General features: G+C 40.7%; 1 protein-coding gene across 3 annotated transcripts in view; it reads left to right on the forward strand.

The window, feature by feature from the left end:
- RNF8 (ring finger protein 8) overlaps positions 1-19,120 on the forward strand; it is a 31,868-nt gene that overhangs the window by 10,920 nt on the left and 1,828 nt on the right. For 2 of the 3 annotated variants that reach the window (XM_063097184.1, XM_063097185.1), the window contains 5 exons: positions 6,443-7,183; positions 9,455-9,517; positions 10,491-10,580; positions 12,796-12,903; positions 14,643-14,847. In XM_063097184.1, coding sequence (XP_062953254.1) covers positions 6,443-7,183; positions 9,455-9,517; positions 10,491-10,580; positions 12,796-12,903; positions 14,643-14,847 — 1,207 coding nt within the window. The remainder of the gene's footprint in view (positions 1-6,442; positions 7,184-9,454; positions 9,518-10,490; positions 10,581-12,795; positions 12,904-14,642; positions 14,848-19,120) is intronic. The other variant, XM_063097186.1, reaches the window with a different exon arrangement.

The raw sequence follows: 19,120 nt of genomic DNA on the forward strand, positions 1-19,120 counted from the left end.
GGTTAACTACAAAGGCACAGTTGATACACAACTGTATGTGTTTGTGTATAAATGTAACTTTAAAAATACTTTTACCTAGCCCCCACCTCAGACCAGTTAACTCAGTCTGAGGGTGAGACCCAGGCACTGCTATTTGTTTTAAACTTTTTTAGATGATTTTACCGTACAGCCAGGTGTTTTTTTTGTCCAGTCAGGGTTGAGAACCACTGAGCTATGTAAGTCATCTAGAAAATTCCAAGAAAGCATTGCTTTTTGGCTTTGGATTTCCACTTTCCTCAATAACTGTTTAAAAACAGCTGGACAGAGATTGAGCATCGGGTGAAGTAATTAGTGTCTAAGGGGGTGTGGATTAACACACCTTTTCCCATGGATGGCTAAGAGACATCAGGCAGGCTTTTCTCTGGGTATTATTTTGCTGCTGCTGACATTGTTCAAGCTGGTGGTTATGAAAATCAGCATCAAGAAAGCCTTGAACAGAGTAACCATTGTATTTGAGATTATATTCTGGGCAGTACTTGATTCTTCTTACACAGCCATAGGATTTTCATCCTTTCTGTAGTCACCTTATGAACAGACCTGACTCAGGGCTGTGGTCCAAATTATGCCACTAGGTGTCATCAAGAAGTGATGAATGGGTAAATGTAGAAGGATCGGAGGGTAAAATGTGGTGGGAAAATTTTGAGAGCATGTTTTCCACACTGAAAGGACTCTGAAGGATCTGTTGGAAGACTGGACTGCAGGATGTCCTGAAAGTTTGCCCCAGTTTCTTAGGGATTCCTTATTCTCTCTAGCCTTGGGATTCTTCTGTAACCTTACTTATTTATTTTATCTTATCTTTGCCTTTGAGGCTTTTCTTATATTTAAATACCTTGGCATCAGGTGGCCTCCCACGTCACATGACTTTTCCTGAGACCTTTTTCCTGTATATAATCTAAAATTGACCATTCTGCTCTAATATTGTTCTCAAATAGATTGTTCTGGCTCCATCCCCTTCCTTTGTTATTTTCCCATGTGTTGTTTCAGAAGTCAGCAGAATTGAACCCTCCCCATAATTTTTTAGGCTAAATAGAAAGGGTGGTGAAAGGTTGGCCAGATTAGGCCCAAGGCAGTAGGTTACGACCAATCTGCCTGTTTCTATGCCCATCTTTATCTCCCTGTCCTTACTGTAACCAAATATAAGATAAAACCAGAAACAAAAGCCTAATACCAAACCAGAGCTAAGATTTGATCTCTCCTGCTCCTTCATCCTCTGTGCCTTGTGGTCAAGCCCTGTGTCCCTCATATTTGGGTAGACCAGGGATTTTTTTTTCTGGCTGAAAGTAGGTAGCTGTAGTTGCCAGTGTAAACGTAAGTCTTAGTCCCAATTCAGAGTTCATCTCTGGCCTGTCCCCGCAAAGTTAAGTCTTTGATATGGGTTAAAGTGCCTACCAGTATTTTTTAACTCTAAATCCTGCATTTGTTTCAAGTCTATTTTAGGACATAGCCTCTCCATTTAGCATCCCTTGGTTAACCCAGCTCCACATGACATTGCTCTGCATTTATAGGTTGTGCTATATAATCCCACATTTACTTATTTGTGCCCTTGTGTTGTCCTTTCCACAGTCAGCTGCTAAAAGTTGTTTTTATATCTTCTTGTGCACTCAATATATTTACATTGTAAGATGCTGAGCAGAGACTCGAAGTGACTGTTGATAAATCAGTTGAGCCAGGACATAGTAATAGTAGTGAACATTTATATACTACTGTGTGCCAGGCACTGTTCTAAGTATATTACATATGTTGTCTCATCAAATCCACATAAATACCATGAGGGAGAGACTATTATCATCCTTCATTTTGTAGATGGAATAACTGGGGCATAAAGAGGTCAGGAAACCTGCCCAAAGTCACATAGCTCTTGAGTGATGGAGCCAGATTACAGACCTAGGCAGTCTGACTCTAGTGTCCATACAGTATGAATTCATTAAAACCATAAAAGTGAATAAGTATCAAGTATATTATATATGATTCATTGCAGAAAGTGTTTTACATGCATTGTCTCATTCATTCCTCACAGGAATAGTATGAGGTAGCTACTGTACTATCCCTATTTTATAGACAAAACTGAGGCAGAGAGGTTAACTACATTGCCAAAGGCTGTGCAACTAATAAGCCCACGCTGGTGTAGTTGGGCTATAAACTCAAGACTGTCTGAGTACAGAGCTCCAGCTCTTTATTTTTTTTTAATTGAAACATAATTGATTGTACATATTTGTGGGGTACAGAGTTGCATATCAATACCTGTGTACAATATATGATGATCAAATCAGGATAATTAGTATATTCATCATTACAGAACATAATCGTTGTTTGTGACCCTTTACCAATTTCTTGTTAACCCTCCCCCTTTCCTACCTCTGATAACCATGGTGCTGTTCTCTCCTTTTGAAAGTTCAGCACATTATTGTGATTGTTGTATCTTTGTTTCTTTTTTATTTATTTGTTTATTTTTTAGTCCCACTTATGAGTTAGGACATGTGGTATTTCTTTTTCTGTGCCTGGTGTATTTCACTTAATTTTCTCCAAGTTCATCCTTGTTGCTGCAAATGGCAGAATTTCATTCTTTTTAATGGCTGAGTAGTATTCCATTGTGTATATATACCACATTTTTCTTGTCCAGTTGTCTGTTGATGGACATTTAGGTTGGTTCCATCTCTTGGCTATTGTAAATAGAGTTGCCATGAACATGGGAGTGCAGATATCCCTTCAACATGATGGTTTCCATTCCTTTGGGTATATACTCCAGCAGTGCGATTGCTGGATCATATGGCAATTTTATCTGTAGTTGTTTGAGAAAACTCCATACTGTTTTCCATAGTGGTTGTACTAATTTATAGTCCCACCAACAGTGTAGGATGGTTCCTCTTTCTCTGCATCCTTGTCAGCATTTGTTATTCTGTGTCTTTTTTATAATAGCCAGTCTAACTGGGTGAGATGATATCTCAGTGTGGTTTTGATTTGCATTTCCCTGAGTGATGTTGAGCATATTTTCATGTATCTGTTGGCCGTTTGTGTGTCTTTGAGAAATGTCTCTTCAGCTCTTTTGCCCATTTTTTAATCAAGTTACTTGTTTTTTCACTGTTGTTTGAGTTCCTTGTATATTCTGGATATTAATCCCTTGTCAGATGCATAGTTTGCAAATATTTTCTCCCATCTGTAGGTTGTCTTTTCACCATGTTGATTGTTTCCTTTGCTGTGATAGTGTGATATAATCCCATTTGTTTACATTTTTCTTTTATTGCCTGTGCTTTGAAGGTCTTATTCATAAAGTCTTTGCCCAGTCCTACATCCTACAGTGTTTCCCCTATGTTTTCTCCTAAGAGTTTTATAGTTTCAGGTCTTATATTTAAGTCTTTAATCCATTTTGAGTTGATTTGGGTGTATGGTGAGAAGTACAGGTCTAGTTTTATTCTTCTACATGTGGATGTCCAGTTTTCCCAGCACCATTTATTGAAGAGGCTGTGTTTTACTCAATGTATGTTCTTGGTGCCTTTGTTGAAGATCAGCGGGCTGTAAGTACATGGATTTATTTCTGGGTTCTCCATTCAGCTCCATTGGTCCATGTGTCTTTTTTTATGCCAGTACCATGCTGTTTTGGTTACTATAGCTTTGTAGTATAATTTGAAGTCAGGTAGTATAATGCCTATTGCCTTATTTTTTTCTGCTCAGGATTGCTTTGATTGTCAGGGTCTTTTATTTTTCCACATGAATGTTAGGATTGTTTTTTCTATTTCTGTGAAGAATGTCATTGGTATCTTGATGGGGATTGCACTGAATCTGTAGATCACTTTGGGTAGTATGGACATTTTCACGATGTTATTCTTCCAATCCATGAGCAGGGAATATCTTTCCATCATTTTGTGTCCTCTTTAATTTCTTTCAACAGTGATTTGTAGTTCTCATTGTAGAGATTTTTTACCTCCTTGATTAAATTTATTCCTAGTTACTTAATTTTTTTGGTGGCTATTGTAAACAGGCTTGCTTTCTTGATTTCTTGTTCTGCTGGTTTGTTGTTGGAGTATAAAAACACTACTGATTTTTGTGTGTTGATTTTGTATCCTGCAACTTTACTGAATTTATCAGCTCTAAGAGTTTTTTGGTAGAGTCTTTAGGTTTTTCTGTATATAGGATCATGTCATCTGCAAATAGGGACAATTTGACTTTGTCTTTTCCAATTTGGATGCTCTTCATGTCTTTCTCTTGCCTGATTGCTCTGGCTAATACTTCCAGTGCTATGTTAAATAAGAGTGGTGAGAGTGGGCATCCTTGTCTAGTTCCTGTTCTTAAGGGAAAAGCTGAAAGCTGAAGGCATTCAGGATGATTTTGGTGGTGGGTTTGTTGTATATGGGTTTTCTTGTGTTGAGATATTTTCCATCTGTATCTGATTTGTTGAGAATCTTTATTATGAAGAGATGTTGAATATTGTCAGATGCTTTTTCTGCACCTATTAAGGTGGTCATATTTTTTGTCTTTGATTTAGTTGATGTGGTATATCACATTTATTGACTTGCATATGTTGAGTCATCCTTGCATCCCTGGAATGAATCCCACTTGATTATGATGTGTAATGTTTTTGATGTGCTGCTGTATTCTGTTTGCTATATTTTGTTGAGGATTTTTGCATCTGTGTTCATCAGAGATATTGGTCTGTAGTGTTTTGTTGTTGTTGTTGTTCTGTCTTTGATTTTGGTATCAAGGTGATGCTGGCCTCATAGAATGAGTTTGGAAGAAAGGCCTCTGTTTCAATTTTTTGGAATAGTTTGAAGACAATTGGTATTAATTCCTTTTTAAAGATTTGGTATAATTCAGCAGTAAAGCCATCTGGTCCCAGGCTTTTCTTTGTTGGGAGATTGTTGATTACTGCTTCAATCTCATTGATTGTTATTTGTCTGTTCAGGTTTTCTCTTTCTTCTTGGTTCAGTCTTAGTAGTTTGTATGAGTCCAGAAATTTATCCATTTCCTGCAGGTTTTCAAATTTGTTAGTGTTAGTTATTCATAATAGTCTCTAATGATTCTTGGTATTTCTGTGTTACCGGTTATAATGTCTCCTTTTTCATTTCTGATTTTTGTTATTTGGGTCTTTTCTTTTTTCAATCAGTCTAGCTAATGGTTTGTGTATTTTGTTTATCTTCTCCAAAAACCAGCCTTTTGTTTCATTAATCTTTTGTTTCATTTTTTTTTTTTTTTTTGGTCTCAATTTCATTTAGTTCTGCTCTTATCTTAATTATTTATTTCCATCTACTAATTTTGGGATTGTATTGTTTTTGTTTCTCTACTTCTTTGAAGTGTAACATTAGGTTGTTTATTTGAAGTCTTTCTATTCTTTTGATGTAAGCATTTTTTTGCAATAAACTTCCCTCTTGGTACTGCTTTTGCAGTATCCCACTATTTGCTATATCTTTATTTTTTAAGAAAATAAAGTTTCTTAGTTTTAAATTTAATTAGTTTTAAGGAATTTTTTGATTACCTGTTTAATTTCTTTTTTGACCCATAGGTCATTCAGGAACATGTTGTTTAATTTTCATGTGTAATATGAAAATTTGTATAGTTTCCAGAGTTTCACTTGTTATTGATTTCTAGTTTTAATGTGTTGTGGTCTGAAACGATAATTGAAATGATCTTAGGTTTTTAAAATTTGTGGAGACTTGATTTGTGACCTAACATCTGGTCTATCCTGGAGAATGTTCTATATGCTGGAGAGAAGAAAGTATATTCTGTAGTTGTTGGATGAAATGTTCTATAGATGTCTGCCAAATCCAGCTGGTCTAAAGTATAGTTTAAATATTGTGTTTCTCTGTTAATCAGAGCTCTAGCTCTTAACCATTATGCTATATTGTCCATGGACCTCTGTTGTTATTAATTGGGTCAGATCCCACCAGCAGTTTGACCCCAGTACAAAATATTGGTACTTTTGTTTGGTTTACGTGTACTAGGAATTGTTTTGCTTGTTCACTATTGAGGGACTACATCCAGAGACAGTACTTGAGTGACTTTCCTGGTCAGGCCTACTTCATGGACCTTACCATTAGATGCTGCTTCCTTCACTAACAGCATTTTTTCCAGTCTTGGGCCATTGGCTCTAGTTTAGGTTAATAGGAGCTATTCACTTTCAGTTTCCTGTAGTGCTATTGCATTTGTTTGAGTAATTCATCCACAAGTAATAAGGTGATTCCTGCCTGGTTTATAGGCAGTTCTCTGTGGAGGCATGAATGTGAAATATAGGTAAAAAGCCAAAGTCATGTTTGAAGAATGCTGTTTCTAAGGATGGTGGTTTATGAACCTTTCTTATTTGTTCCCAAGGGTTTTCCTTCTGAAAAGGCAGAAGGATTTGCAGCAGCAGAAGAGAAATTTCATTAAGAGGAAAATCATGAAGTTTATTTCATCTCTCTTTCCCTTTCCCCAGAGTCTGAATGGTGTTTGGCTGAACAGAGAGCGTCTGGAACCTTTAAAGGTCTATTCCATCCATAAAGGAGACCACATTCAGCTCGGGGTGCCTCTGGGAAATAAGGAGAATGCGGAGTATGAATATGAAGTTACTGAAGAAGACTGGGAGAAGATGTACCCCCATCTTCCACCAAAGAGTGACCAGATGATGGGAAAAAATAAGGACTTGAGAAGTAAAAGGAAATTTAGTTTGGATGAATTAGAGGGTCCTGGAGCTGAAGGCCCCTCAAATTTGAAATCCAAAATAAGTAGAGTGTCTTGTGAACTGGGTCAGCCAGTAAAGTCACATGAGAAAGATGAAGTGCCCAGTCAACCCTCTGAATATGTGGATTCTAAATTGACTTCTTTTGAGCCAAGTGGGAAGATCACAGGGGCTCATATTTACCCTGGCCCCCCCAAAGTTGTAGAGCTTGATAATAAGAAGCAGAAAGCCTCAAACCCTTCAGCATCTCAGAGCAGCTTATTGCTGTTTAAGGAGACCATGTCCAGGATTCTGAAGCTGAAAACAGTGATGCAGGAAAAACAGGTAGCTGTTCTGAATGTTAAAAAGCAGACCCAAGAAGGGAACTCAAAGAAAATAGTGAAAATGGAGCAGGAACTGCAGGATTTACAGTCCCAGCTATGTGTGGAGCAAGCTCAGCAACAGGCAAGAGTGGAGCTACTAGAGAAGACTTTCCAGGAAGACGAACAGCATCTCCAGGTACCACACAGGAGGGAAAGGCAAGAGTGCCCCTCAGGGATGGGCAGGTGCTTTGTAAACCTCTGGCCAGAGCTATCTGTTTCTGGGCCAGGGACCAAATAGTGAGCACCAGGGACAGGAGATGGAATGGGAACAGAAAACTTTGAGATAAGAGACGGGGGTTGAATAAGGGGTTAAGACTTCAGCATGCTGATGAGATCAGGAGCCAGAGTTGGGGAGCCATGATAGGGTAACATGACTGGCATAACCAACAAGGACATAAGTGATCTCAGGATACAAAGCTGAGGCTTCTCAGAACCAAGGTAAATTTAGGGAGAAGTCAGATAAAGGTCAGGAAGCCACAAAAACCATGGTATACACCAATTAAACCAATAGTTGTCTTCATGACTTATTTATGTTCTATGATCAAAGCCAAATCAATTAACCCCAAGCACCTGCAGGTCAGCTGGTTACTCTGCCCTTGTACCTGGAAGCTTGTTGGCTATGTAACTAATTCTGTAGCTAACCTAGGAGGTGGGAGGCAAGAAAGGCAGAAAATGTTTTTGTTTCTATCTTGAGTAGCCAGCATGTGAGGGGACAAGTATACCATGACTCTACTATTGGGTTGAGTGATAAGACACCTTCCACAGTGCCTTTAGTAGGAAGGTAAACTAATGACTATCTTAACTATGTCAGGGTAAGACCAAAAGTGTTCCTATCCGCAAGTCATTTGCTTAGATGACAAGCTTTTGCACAAAGCTAAGGCTAGAGCTGATTCTGCCCCTGCTCAAAATGTCAGTTCCCATCTGGCAGAAATCACACATTTTACTCCTACCCAGTAGCTGAGGTAATATTGAATGTCAAGAATTCCCCATTGTTGACTTAGAACTGAGAAGAACCAATCACGACTAAAGTGAATAAGCTTTTATCTTTTGTTTGGGTTGCTGAGGGCAAGGAACAACCAGGAGTAGTGTTGACTTATTTCTGAACAATTTATAGATTTCATTCTTATCTCTGCTATTCCCTTGAACCGGTAGTATTAGCAAAGGCCGAGGATTAAATAGGTCTTTTAGGGTATACGCTGGTTGCTTGTGTGCACCTTTTGCTTCCCTTATCCAGCCTAGACTAGTTCTTGAAATTAATAGAGGGTGGGTTATGTCTACATATTTAATGTATCACACTTTCATCAGAGCAAAGCTCTCTTTAAAGCCTAATGTGTTTAGTAACAAAAGTTACTGTTCATTAATATTTGTAGCTGCACCGGGCATGCTTCAAGGCATAGCTGCAAAATCTTTTTCTGTACCAAAATGTTAAAGCAAGGCGAAAGACTAGTTTAGAGAATTTCTCCAGGTATGAGAAGGTCATGTATAAATTGCTCATTGTGAATTGTATCTAGCCCCTTGTATTAGCCGTGTTTCCCTCTGCCCACCAAGCCTTAGGGATTTATCCTACCCCTGCTACTTGTTCAGAAGCTCATTTAACCTCGCTGCTTCACACAGATTTTTTTTTTGAGCACCCACTTTGCCTGGCACTATACATGGAAGTTTTTGTGGTTATAAAGATGCTTAATAATGGCTTTTTTCGCCATTCTCGTTGAGGAGGCAAGATGTGTTACACACATAATATTATAGGAGAACAGTTTTCAGTCAATCTATTAAACTAAAGAACAGTTCCAAGTTGGCTTGTTAAATGGGTAGGTAATTCTTCCAGAGGGAAGGGCCCAGAGGTTCTGTGGAAGGTGCTGGACATAGATTAATGATGCTGTGGAAGGCATCCACATTGGAGGGGACTGATTGAGGAAATATAGCATAAGTGCAGGCAAGGAGCAAGGAAGAGCAGTTTATAGGCTAACGGTGGTAGAGACTCAGAATGAAGAGATAGGATGGCCAGAATTACAGGAAGAAACATGGTGGATCTTGTGAGTGATATAGCACAGGGAATTATATCTGAGTTTAGATATTTGGTGGCTCGTAACTTCTCAGTTTACATCCTTTTGGGAGTCATGGCATTAGCCAGTGAAGAAGGTTTGGACTGTTAGCCCATAGTTTTTCTGGAACAACCCAAGTGGTGGCTTGAGGGTGACAGTTCTGAGTGTGCTGTATTTGAACAGATAGCTCTGTTCAAATCCTTTACTGCCAACAGATTGAAGTAAAATGAGAGATTTTCCACCTGCTCCCTGCCTCCTGTTGTTTCCAGATGCTCACACTAGCTGGTCTACTGTGTTTGTTGCTGGATTTTGTTCCTTTTTTCCCTTCCTGCAGGGAAAACATCCATTTTGTTTTGGCTTTGCAGGGTTTGAAGAAAGAGCAGGGAGAAGAGGACCTGAAGCAACAGCTGGCTCAGGCTCTGCAGGAGGTAACTTATCTCTTGCCACTGTGCTGAGATTATAGCAGGCTGTGGAGTGGGGAGCAGCCAGGCATCACGTGGCTGCTGGCTGCCTCTGCTGCTTAGCCCTCACCTCTGTGGCATCTCCAGTCTGTAAACAGAGCAGGAGGCAGCTGCTCACATCATCAGGTCAGAGATTTGGAGCCTCACGGACATGCCAGACCGCAGCGTGAAGATTTACATCTTCATCTGAGCAGAAATTGCTCTGGTGAAGATGGAACAGAGCCTGTAGCAATTAGGAGGCTTTCTGGGGAATGGCTCTACTTCCAGAAAGGTGTAGGCAGCAGAGGGGAAATGTAAGCTATGACTTGGCCATCATGGCCTGTGATGGCCCCCATTACCTCACTGTCCCTGAGCTTTAGCCATCCAGAAATCAATCAAGAATGTTCCATGTAAGCATTTAGGTCATGTTGAGAATATGCAGTTTAATAGTCAGCAAACAGTGATTTAACAAAAGAGTAAAGCTCACAGGAATAAAATTCTGCTAAAAGATTGCCTGTAATTTATTTCATTTAACTTGAGTACTTCTCTCATTTGATTATTTTTTATGTGTTCTTTTGCATCTTAAATACCTGTTTTATCATCTATCTTTATGTTTTGTAATTTGATGCAAGTTTAGTCAGGAGGCTAGACTATGGGATGGAATTAGGGATGATTCAAATCTCTTTGAGAAGAGTGAGCAAATCCCATTAGAATTTATTCAGGGGGATTTGGATTTATCCTTCTGTTCTTTTATTGAATATCTACCTCCCAACCTTATAATGCTAATAGTCACATAGTAGTGTAAGCATGGCAGCGTGCCTGCCTTGATTTCTTTGGGGGATGCACAAATTGCTCTGGAAAGAACCAAAGTCACTGACTAGAGGGAGTGAGTAGGTGCGGGTGTGGCTAAAAGGATAGATGCATACTCGATCTTGAGTATGTGTCTGCTATGTTTCTGCAGCATCGTGCTCTAATGGAAGAGCTAAATCGCAGCAAGACGAACTTTGAAGCAATCATTCAAGCCAAGAACAAAGAATTGGAGCAGACCAAGGTACTGGAAAGAAGATGGAGGTTTAGAATTTGGTTAGTACATGCAACTCAGCCTTTTCAGCGGTCCAAGGGTTGCTGTGGTGAATGAAGAGAGATTATGGCTGCTCCTTGCCTCGGGGGAAATAATCTGTAAAATTATTCATGCCTATGGAAGGTTCTGCCTGTAAGACAACATCTATTTCTTTCCCTTGTTCAGAAGCAAAATGCTTGGGATGAAGCACTTGGATCCTGTGTTTTCTAGTCCTGTGTCTGTGGTAGATGCTCCTTCAGGGTGTGTCACTGATGCAGACTAAGGAGTGTTATAGTCAAAGATGAAAAATAGTTCATCTTGATGCATTTGTAGAATTCCTTCCCACATCAAATCAGTAGAACTCTTAAATTAGGGGTTATAAACTTAGATTCCCACCAGGGCGAGACTAGCAACAAGGGTGAGTGAAGTGGCCTGGGTATAAGAACCAGTAGGGAGCTGTGAGAACTGTAGCACACTGGAACGGGTGCTCGCCCCTAACCCCTACCCCAGGAGGCAGCTCTTCTCTGCTCAGCCATTGTTGCCATCCAGAAATGTAGGCCCAATGTCATCAGAATTTCCGATTTTTCCACAACACATAGAAATCCAAATGTTCTTGTGAAATATCGCAGTTTTCAAATATTGGCAACAAGTTCAGTTGTATGTGTTTTTTGGTATTATGAAGATCAAATTAAACAAGTGTGCAGACTGGATCCAGTCCATAGGCCACCAGTTTGCAACCTCTGTCTTCAGATTAATGCCTGGGTCTGATTACATCTCTCATTCCACCCTACTCCACATGCAGACCTAGAACTGAGTACAGAAAGAAGGGGACTCTTTTTTTCAGTTGGTTTGGTATCCTTATTCTCTGTTTAAATCACATAGTACCTTTTTCCCCATCCTCTAAGAAAGTACCACATCTTTCTAAACCCAGTCATTCATAAGTTTTCATGGAACTTGACTCTAGTTAAGAATGGGTCCAGATCCTCTTCACTGCCCTAAGCAGTCTGACAGTCTGCTTTGCTTGGAAGAGAAAATAAAAGGTGAAAAATGAACCAACCACTCAGTATACCCCAAATGGCTTTTTCTCTCCCCCTCAGGGGCTCTTGATGCTCTTGGGGGATGAGGTACTAACTTAAATAAATGTCTGTTTCAAGAGAGCATGCCTAGGATCCTCCCTAAAAAGTATGTCCACAAGCAGTCTGACCTCTTGGGGAAAGCACATTGCACTACAGACCCCTGCAGGAGTAGGAAGTGACAAGAATCACAAAGCTTGGATCTGGAAAGTTCTTGAAGAGGCCATCTCTCCAGCCTCCTACCTCAGGGGAATATAGGTATTATCCTTATGTCATAAAGGAAGCAGCTGCAAAGAACTACAAGGGACCTGTAACTAATTCAGGCTTCCTATCTGTCTGGACTATTCTTCGTGTCTTTCTTGTCCAGTGATTACATCTTTCATCCCACCCCCCTCCACATACAGACCTGGACCTTTTAATTTAGGATGATTTCATATCAGTTCTGAACTGCACCTTGCTATAGAATACTTAATGCCTCGTTCTGATCATGGTGGGGTAAGTATGCCACTTTCATTTTTTTCTCATTTTGTTAATTTTGGAGGAGACAGAAACTACAGTGCAAATACTGAATAAGTAGTGTTTTAGTCTGTTTGGGCTGCTATAACAAAATACGATAAACTGGGTAGCTTTTAAACAACAGAAATTAATTTTTCACAGTTCTGCAGGCTGTGAAGTACAAGATCAAGGTGCTTGCAGGTCTGGCATCTGGTGAGGGTGCATCTTCTGCTACACAGATGGTGCCTTCTCACTGTGTCCTCACATGGTGGAAGGGGCAAACAAGCTCCCTTGGGCCTTTTAAAAGGCCACTAATCACCTCCGAAAGGCCTTATCTCTTAACATTATCACATTGAGGATTAGGTTTCAATATATGAATGGAGAGGAGGGGAAGACACACAAACATAGACCATAACAGGCTGGGAAAGGAAAGAAAGGAAGTTAGTGCTCTATATTAGAAAGCAAATCTTGAGCACCTCCCACAGGGAAAGTGTTTTATTCTTGGTTGCTGTGCCAGAATGAATTTTTAAATTAGACTTCTGAATCCTGCTCTAGACAATTAACCCTGCTCCCTTGCCCTGTTTTGCATTCTTGTTGTTTTTCCCAAGTGACAGATTGGGGTTGTATTGTCTTTGCAGGAAGAGAAGGAGAAGGTGCAAGCACAGAAGGAGGAAGTTCTTAGCCACATGAATGATGTGCTAGAGAATGAGCTCCAATGTATTATTTGCTCAGAATACTTCATTGAGGTAATTATGAGCAGTGGCTCACCCCTTTTCACTCTCCCAACCCTGAATGGAGCCTGTTCTATACAGGTTGCTTCTGCTATAGAAAAACATTGTGAAGAGATTTTCTTCCAGGAACTTATTATAGCTATTTGATTTCAAAGTGACCTCTAGAGATGGCTACTTTTCCTTTGTTTCTGTAGCTTTCTTTCCCTTCACTGTCCTTTTTCTTATTTCGCTTTTTAAAAATATTTATTTGGTAAAATTAACATTTTTAGTTGCAATAAAGCCTTTATCTCTTTGTTGTTGGGGCAGGGGGAATGGGGCCACATGACATTAAACTTGCTCTTTCTTTTCTCTGAATAGACATAGTGCTGACAGTAGGCTTGTAGTGCAGTCTTTTAAACAGGGTGGTAAGTGTCATTGATGTGTAGTTACTTTGGGAATTTAGGGGCCAAGCTGAATATATTTCATGGACTCTCATGCTTCTTATGAAAATGAATCTCTTGCTCCTAGGCTACCATTTCTTATTCTGTCTTTTTTTTAAAAAAAAAAAAAGATGACCGGTAAGGGGATCTTAACCCTTGACTTGGTGTTGTCAGCACCACGCTCTCTGAAGAGAGCTAACTGGCCATCCCTATATGGGATCTGAACCCGTGGTCTTGGTGTTATCAGCACCACACTCTTGCGAGTGAGCCACGGGCTGTCCCCTGTTATTCTGTCATATTTTTGCGCTCTTCCAACCAAGAGCATCTGCACAGACATAGAAGAGACAAACAACTTGACCTGTGTTTTGTTTCCAGAATACTGCCTGACCTACTCTACTGGTAACCTCTTCAAGTTAGTCTTAGGAAGATGTTTTATTTTAATTAGACAGGGTTTTAGTCCTACTTATGAGTGTTTATCTCAGTTAGTAAATAGAATATCTCCTATTTTTTTAGCTTTCTGGGCTCCACGTGGCATGTGGAAGATACATGTTTTATTTTCCACTGCCATCCTAAAAGCAGGAATGAGGACTTTTCAGCCTCAGAAAAGGTTGTATCTTAGAAGATACAAGAGGAACAAAAAGAATGGTTTATATTTTGGGGAGTGAAAAGGTCTCTGGCAGAAATCTGACCAGAAGGATACTCAGAGGAGCCCCAAATGCAAATACAGATTTCCTTCTGCTTTCTCTCTCTTCATAGGCTTATTTACTTAGGGCTTCAGGCACTGTCAGTGAACCCATTACATGTTTTACATTTTTTAGTTCCTTTCCCACCCAGCTTTTTTAGTTCCCTTTTATATTATTTTGCTTTTTTAGTTTCTTTAGAGATGATAACAGTATGCACTCTTCTTTGTACATTAGAATTGAGGTTCTTATTCACTATTAGCAGGGCATAAATTTTTCATAGGAGAATTAGTACCACTACATTCACATACTTACTAGTCCTACTTGTGTTCAGTGACATTTGTTTGCAAGGTGGCTAACCCACATTGGCAGTGTGGTCTGAGTTGGTGGAACAAAACAGACAAATCAGCCTACCTGAGGCCTGAGTCTATGACCTTAAGTTTGAGAAAGGAGGAAATGAATTGTCTAACATGAAGCTTAAAACTTCCCAACCCCCAAAATGATTCTAATACCCTTTATAAGTCCTCCAGATGAGATTGTGGTTAACTTTCCATTTGGCTTTGGAAATTAGCTCCTGTCCTAGCTTTGAGATCACATCCACCCTGAGAATGTAAGCATGACGGTTCTGATATGTATGTTCCCATTCTTATTGTAGGCTGTCACCTTGAACTGTGCCCACAGTTTCTGCTCCTTCTGTATCAATGAATGGATGAAGCGGAAGATAGAATGCCCCATTTGTCGGAAGGACATAAAGTCCAAAACCCACTCCCTGGTTCTGGACAATTGTATTAATAAGATGGTAGATAATCTGAGCTCGGAAGTGAAAGAAAGACGTATTATCCTCATTAGGGAACGAAAAGGTAAGTGAGTGTGAGAATTCCTACCCTTCAACAAAGGACTTATTTACTTCCAAATTTCAACAATTTTTTTTTTTTGGTTGGGGAAGAGGGAGTCAGATAAATGATTTTTGAACTAAGGAAGAGGTGGAAGAAATGGGAAAGAGTAAAAGGAGTTAAAGATAATGTGAGAGAGAGAGTTGAGGTAGAATTAACCTGTTATTTGAGTAGCAGGGAAGTGGGAAGCTTAAGTACGTGTGCCTTGGCTGTGGAGGCTAAAAAAAGGTACAATTAGAAAACAGTCAGATGGCTTGCTGTACTGATCCCTAGATGGTGCTGTTGTTTAAGACAGTTTAGTTGCTGTCCAGGTGTTATCTTGAGTTGGGTAGATAATGAATTATAAATAGGATGTGTTCAAGTGAAAATTCACAACTTGGAGAATACCTGAAGAAAACACATACACAGGGTTCTGTCTTTAAGAAGCACAGTGTAATGAGACAAATTGGGCAACAAGTCTCCAAGTCAGAGACAGTTTGAATAAAGAGATTGGGGAAGGGATAGGTGATTTCCCTAATGAACTGTGGATCCATAGTGAATATCTGCTCTTTTCAGTGCTCTTGCCACACTCAAGGTCTGCTGTGTTAAGGGCTGCAGAGAGCCACTCTGCTTGAGACATGAATGTCTCTGTGACAAAAGCATGTTTCTTGGGGCAAAAAGTACAAGGAAGCTAATGGGTAGAAAGGATTGGTTATTGGGTAGGGGTAATAGTGTGTAGAGGCAGGGTGGATATGACTATCAGGTTCAGTCCTTTTAATAGTTCAATACAGCACTACCTTCTGGGAAAGCTTCAGAGCCAAAGTGCTGTGATGTCAATTGGCTGTACATAATAGACCCATCAGAGAAGAACAGGAAGCTCGTTTCCCTTACAGGTAGTTCCCACCCACCTGGCCATTGGAAACGCATGTTCATGTGTGTCTTTGGTTGTACCTTTGTCTAAGTCCAGAGAAGCCAGACAGCTGAAACCCACACTGCTAAGAATAGGATCTTCTATCCACTGCTTCCTTTCCCCAACCCTTCAACAGATGTCAGTCACTTTGAGTCGAGCCAGGAATCTGATGCTGATTTACAAGCAGCTGTGGTATGAAACTGGCCTTCAGTTGGTCAGCCAGAGTGGAGGCAGCAAGCTTGTCACAAAGGCTGGTAGTGCAGCTGCTCATCAGGGAGTGTGCCCAAGACTGGTAGTCCTGAAGAAGACATTCTGCTTGTGGCAGAGTAGGTCAGCCTTCAGTTGGTTCTTTGGAACCAAAGTATTTTCCATTTTCCGGACACTCATGTGCTGGATTTTGTGCACAGTTTTGAGCCCCCACAGATATATACCTCCAAGAGCCTCTTGATTCTGGTAGTATCTCATTGCCCTTCTTTTCACCTCCCATTACTTCGTAAGTATTTATAGGAACACTACACTAGACATCAAGAAAAATAAAACATCTCAACCTTCACAGTTCTCACCATCTGGTGGAAGAAATAAAAAGGCAAGTAGATAGTGTGATGAGTACCACAACAGGGTGCTGTGAAACTTCTGAGGAGGGGAGGACAGGTGGAGATATGGGAGAAAGCTTCATGGAGGAAGTGACATTTGAACTGAGCCTAAAGGTTCCCTAAAGGTTACCTTTCCAAGCAGAGGAAATAGTACAAGCAAATCATAGGCATGAGAGACAGTGACCTGCTCCCCACCTCTACCCCTTGTGGCCCACATAGGACATAACATTCACATGGTGCAAGACTTGCATGAGGACAGCCAAGGCTTAGGAAGTGTCTTCTGAGGCCTTGTGAATGCTTTTTTTTTTTTTTTTTTTTTTTCCCACCTCCCCTGCTTCCCTTTCTGAGAGGAGCAGTAACCTGGGAACTCAGATTTGACCAAGATCAGGTTATGGTCTTTTTTTTTTTAAAGATGACCAGTAAGGGGATCTCAACCCTTGGCCACGCTCAGCCAGCGAGCCAACCGGCCATGCCTACATAGGATCCTAACCCATGGCTTTGGTGTTATCAGCACCGCACTCTCCCAAGTGAGCCACGGGCCAGCCCTAGGTTGTGGTCTTTGAGCTAAAGCGTTCTGGGTCTGTGTGGGGGTGGGGACACCCATGTGATTTCTTTGCCCAGCCCACTGCCTAGGTTTCTTCTCAGCTGTCAAAGCACAGTAGATGGCTTCATGAATCTTTGGAAAGGGAAAGAGCCCTGTGTCCCAAGTTCACCTCCTACTCCCTTTACACATATTTAATTCTGCAGAGTAAATAATCAGATCTCCCTACCCCCACCCCTTTTCTCTTCAAAGGCTAAAGAGAGTACCTCTCCACCTTTTTGGTAACACTAGGTGGCTACATACTAAACTGAATCGGCCTCCCTGTTGCACGTGTCAGCTGAGAACAGTTCTGGCACCCATCTTGGTTTCTGCAGTTATCACAGTGACTGCAGCTTTGAGGTTTTCTCTAGAGACAGACAGAAGGTTCTGAGACCCAATTTGTGGAAAAGATGTGCCAGAGACATCAGCAGCTTCACTGGGCTGCAGTGTGGGGTTTAGAGAAAATTCTCAGTTCAAATGCCAACTTTCCTTGCATATTCTAGGGCCAATTGAAAGCTGTTTTAATCCCCAGTGCTTGGGAATTTTTTAAAAGGACCAAATTTAGGATCTGGGAACTAGGAGTAGCAACCCTATAATTGTCAAAATTCTGGCACTGTGCCAGGGCCCTGGACAGGGATTGCTCTTATCACGAATTCAGAGAGGGAAGCTTGCCAGCCTGTGGCAGCAGGGGGCTGCCCATGCAGGCATACCTATACTCTGGTTTCACCAAGAGCAGACCCCCTCCTGTGCCTCCTCAACTGGTTGTTATGTTAAAGTTCCATATCCCAGTGGGAGGGAGTACTGCCTCATGACTAATTAGCCATTGATCTATTATTATAAACTCTGAGGCCCAGAGAGAGGGGAGGGGGAGAATGTTAGGGTACTGGATCCTGAGTTGAAGAAGGAAAGCTCTGGAGCTGGGGCAGATAACAGACATTCAGTAAATCTTTTTGCCTGAGTAATTGTGGCTCTCTGGAATATTGACATGAGATTTTTTTTCTGAAGGGAAGAGATTTTTTGAAATCTTCTCTATAGGTTTTCCCTGTGGATCTGGTGAGGTGAAGGAGCAGTCTTCTGTCAGCTGCCTCCCCTCCCCCGATTCTTCTGTTCTCATTAGATGTTAGTTGATTGACAATACTTAAATGTTAGTTGGTTAACACTCACTTTTTACTCTCTCTAGCAGTTTCTTTGGGTTGTGCTCAGAAAAGAAAAAAGCAAACGAACTAGAAATAAAATCTCATTGTTCTTTAGAATAGTGATTGTCAACCCAGGGTCTTTTTCAACTGCATTCCCTTGCTACTATAATATTTAATTGAGGCTACTAGTGAGAGTGTGCTGTGGCCTTCAGGTGTGCTAAGGTGGGGAGAAAGGCTTGTGAAGCACAGCTTTAGTGAGTCTGTGAGACAGAGGCTCCTCCAGAGGTTAGGGGCTCTCAGGTAAGACAGGCCTGGGTCAGACCACATGGCCTATGGCTCTTGTCAGCTTCCTGTAGGCTAAGAGGGAGATGGTCCAGATATGGGACAGCAGAAACTGGCAGAGCCCAAGTTCTGAGAACTATCTGTCTTCCCACTGGAAGACTTTCCCTGATATTGCCCATCCTTTGCTGAAACACAGAGCCCTGTAAGGGAATATTTGGAGGAGATGCAGTAGTAACTGTGTCTCATCCATAGAGAAAATTTTTTAGCAGGTACTTTTAACTTTAACACCCAATCCTGCCTCTAGAGAATCTAGAGAGTCATGTGCGTGAAGGCAGCATTCCTGTCTGCCTTGTATAGGACAGTGTTTGTGTAAGGAAAAACGGCTCTCAGTACGGTCAGGATGGGGTAGGGGTTTTCACATCCATACACTCAAATAGTAAGTATATAACACCGTACACTTTTAAATTTTTGACTTTTTAAAATTTGTGCTTTTCAGAATTTTCATGGGATAGAAAATAAGCAGATTTTTTACTAGAACCTTTTATCTTATTTCTTATCAGTCCCTCTTTTTTCCTCCTTTTTTTTCTTCTCTCTTCTTTTGTCTCCAGTTGTCCTTCCTTTCCTTGTCATCAAGATGGTTTTTTTTGGTCTGCTTAATTTTTTTTACTTGTCACCCTTATTGGCATCTCAGAATATACAGTTTGAAATGACAAGGGCATCATAGGAACTGTTCCCTCAGTGGGAGAAGGGACTACCATCT

This window comes from Cynocephalus volans, chromosome 5 (assembly GCF_027409185.1).
Source record: "Cynocephalus volans isolate mCynVol1 chromosome 5, mCynVol1.pri, whole genome shotgun sequence".
NCBI lineage: Eukaryota > Metazoa > Chordata > Mammalia > Dermoptera > Cynocephalidae > Cynocephalus > Cynocephalus volans.